The sequence below is a fragment of the Rhinopithecus bieti genome, unplaced genomic scaffold, assembly GCF_001698545.2.
Source record: "Rhinopithecus bieti isolate Rb0 unplaced genomic scaffold, ASM169854v2 scaffold_16378, whole genome shotgun sequence".
Lineage (NCBI taxonomy): Eukaryota > Metazoa > Chordata > Mammalia > Primates > Cercopithecidae > Rhinopithecus > Rhinopithecus bieti.
Window position 1 is genome coordinate 20,175 of NW_016808473.1, and position 2,790 is coordinate 22,964.

The window sequence follows — 2,790 nt, forward strand, 5'->3', positions numbered from 1 at the left end:
TNCTGCCAGGCGTGCACGTATCCGCCTGTCCCCTGCAGCCCCCCACCAGGCGTGCACGTATCCGCCTGTCCCCTGCAGCCCCCCACCAGGCGTGCACGTATCCGCCTGTCCCCTGCGGCCCCTCTGGCAGGCGTGCACGTATCCGCCTGTCCCCTGCGGCCCCCCCCCCCCCGACATGCAGGCATCCGCCTGGGGACACACGTCACACAGGCGGCTCCTGGTCCTGCACCGGAACACATCCACACCGCGGCAGAAACCCACCTGGTTGGCGTTTTTTTGTCTTCCTCAGAGATCAAAAACCAGACAAAGTCGGCGTAGCTGATCTTCCCTTCCTTCTGCACTTTTCTGCCTCTAGATCCCAGGCCAGGATGCAGAGATGAAGACGTCTGTCAGGGAGAGCTTCACAGGCATGGAGCCCCTGCCCATGACCGGGGGTGAAAGGGGCCCCCAGTCCCAGCCCTCCTCCTGACCCTCCTGGGAGGAGGGGGAGGCCACGTGGCCACAGAGCGTTCCCGAGATCCAGCTGGGGTCAGGAGTGCAGCTGCACCACCGCCACGGCCGTCTGGATGCCGGCAACGTCCCCTTCTCGGGGCTCGCTCAGGCCCGGCGCCCGACAAGAACCCTGACCTGGGGCACGGGCCGCCCCCTTCCTCAGACCTCACACGACAGAGAGTCTCATGCCCCCCACTAGGGTTTCAGGTGACAGAGACACGCGCCCCTCCTCAGGGCCTGAGGTGAGAGCCACTCGCTGTGGGAACTCGACAAGCTCATGTCAGGCAAGGAGGACCCGGGTCCTCGTGGGGCCTGAGCCGCACGTACCGCGTGACTGCTCCGGAGAAGATCCTGTCGATCATCTTGGTAGAAATGGCTGCAAAGGAAGGGGGTGGATGGGCAGCCCGCACCGCGCCTCGGCCCCCATGTCACGACCCCCCAGAGCCGAGCCTGGATGGGGTAAGGACGGAAATGCCCACAGGCGGCCCCGGGGCCCCTGCACAGGCCCCTCCCGGGTGCAGCCACACCTGCCCTTGCAGCGGACCAGGGGAGCACGAAGCTGAGCGTGGTTCCAAACCCGACTTTCACGGGCAGAACATTCAGGCCTCCAAGGTTCTGCTTCCAGGGGCAGAGTGAGGCCTCCAGTCCGATCCCGAAAAGTAACACGTTTCAGCCCAGACTCCGCTAACGAGAGGCAAGAGCGAAGGCACCGTGGCCGTCAGCTCCGGCCCATGAGGTCCCGCAGCCGGGACGGCCATCCCTGCGGTCGCCCGTGTCCCTGGCACGCACGGGGCCAAGATGCCCCCCGCTTCAGGCCGCCCTGCGTGAGAAACAGCGCAGCCCGGCCGCACCCGCCATCGCCCGGCCGCACAGCCCGTCCTGCCCTGAGACCCAGAGTGGGCACCAGAGGAACAGGGAAAGCCGGGGCCGGGCCCGGGGTTCACGGGGACAGCGAAGGCCTGGTTCGGGGCCGATTCCCCGCGGTGAGGCGCTGGCTCGGGCCACACGGGCGGCTCTGCCGAGCTGTGCTCTTCTCGCGGCTACTTATGGGGTCCAGGACGCAGGTGGCTCCCTGAACTGGGCACAGGAGAAATCCAGGGAACGCTACGTCGGCTCAGGGGCGCGTCCCACGCACGCAGGACGGGGGTCTACCGCGGCCACGCGGCCCAGGACCAGCCCCGGGAGAGGCGGACGGGCGGAGCCCACATTCCGGGAACCAGGCCTGCGAGTCGGCCGCGCGCAACAGATGCCACCGTGACTGGGAAATACTCTTGGTCATATGCTTTTTTTGGGGGCGGGGGGAGCAGACTTCCAGGAATCTTTTAGAAAATTCCAGCCCCACAGGCCACAGGCAGGTTCTCGTTCCTGGAAAGCTGGACGACTCTCAGAGGCGCCGGGTGAGGACACCTGGGAGGCACCGCCTCCCGCGGAGGTATCCAACCGACCTCTAAGCCTGCGCTCCAGCCAGCCTGGGATTGGATGGAAACTGCTCCCGGCCTTGGGGGCTGGAACGCGGAGCTCCTGAGGGACGGCGGCTGGTTTGCACGCCCTTGCCCGGGTGTTAACAATAAAGCCCCGCAGAGTTGCAGGCCCTCGGGGCCGGGTGCGGCCGTCTGAGCCTCAGGACCCGCGGCCCACACTGACCCTGTAGACGCCCGGGGGCGGAGGCCAGGTGCAGAGGCGCACGCGGGGACCCAGACACGGAGCGAGGAGTGGGGAACGCGAGGCAGCTGCAGACCCGGGAGGCCCTGAGAGAAGAAGGGTCTGCTCGGTGTCCCCGCGCCCCGCCCGCCCCTCTGCCCCTGCGCACCGTGGTCATTGTGCCGCGCCAGGTCGTGCGCGTCGATGAGCAGGTCGTGGTCCGTGTCCAGCTCCCAGAACTTGCAGTAGATGACATAGAAGTGCTCGTAGGAGAAGAATTCGGTCAGCTGGTTGATGTCCGCCTCCTCCTCCAGCAGCGCCACATTCTGCCAAAGGACCCAGGAGGCCTGAGCGCGGGGCCTCTGGGAGGACGCCCCAAGTCCGGGTGGCTGCGGGCAGGGGCAGGCAAGAGGAAAGGCGGGGCGGGGCCGCTCCGTGGCTGGTGGGGACTGGGCAGCTGGGGCCGGGGCCGCTCCGAGTGGGGGCGGCTGCCTAGACGGGCGTGGGGCAGCTCTCGGGGAATCAGGGCTCGGCTCCCCCTGGTGCCCAGTAGGGGCCCCCCACTTCGCAGATCAACCATGGACCCCCAACTGCAGGCGGCGCTCACAGGCCTGGGGTGGGCAGGGAGCGTGGGGGAGGTGGGGATGGGGTGGGAGT

The 2,790-nt window shown here is 67.7% G+C and overlaps 1 protein-coding gene across 1 annotated transcript in view; it reads right to left on the reverse strand.

Moving 5' to 3' along the window:
- PPP2R3B (protein phosphatase 2 regulatory subunit B''beta) overlaps positions 1–2,790 on the reverse strand; it is a 23,367-nt gene that overhangs the window by 7,809 nt on the left and 12,768 nt on the right. The window contains 3 exon segments of the mRNA XM_017886739.1: positions 87–351; positions 820–868; positions 2,303–2,459. Coding sequence (XP_017742228.1) covers positions 87–351; positions 820–868; positions 2,303–2,459 — 471 coding nt within the window.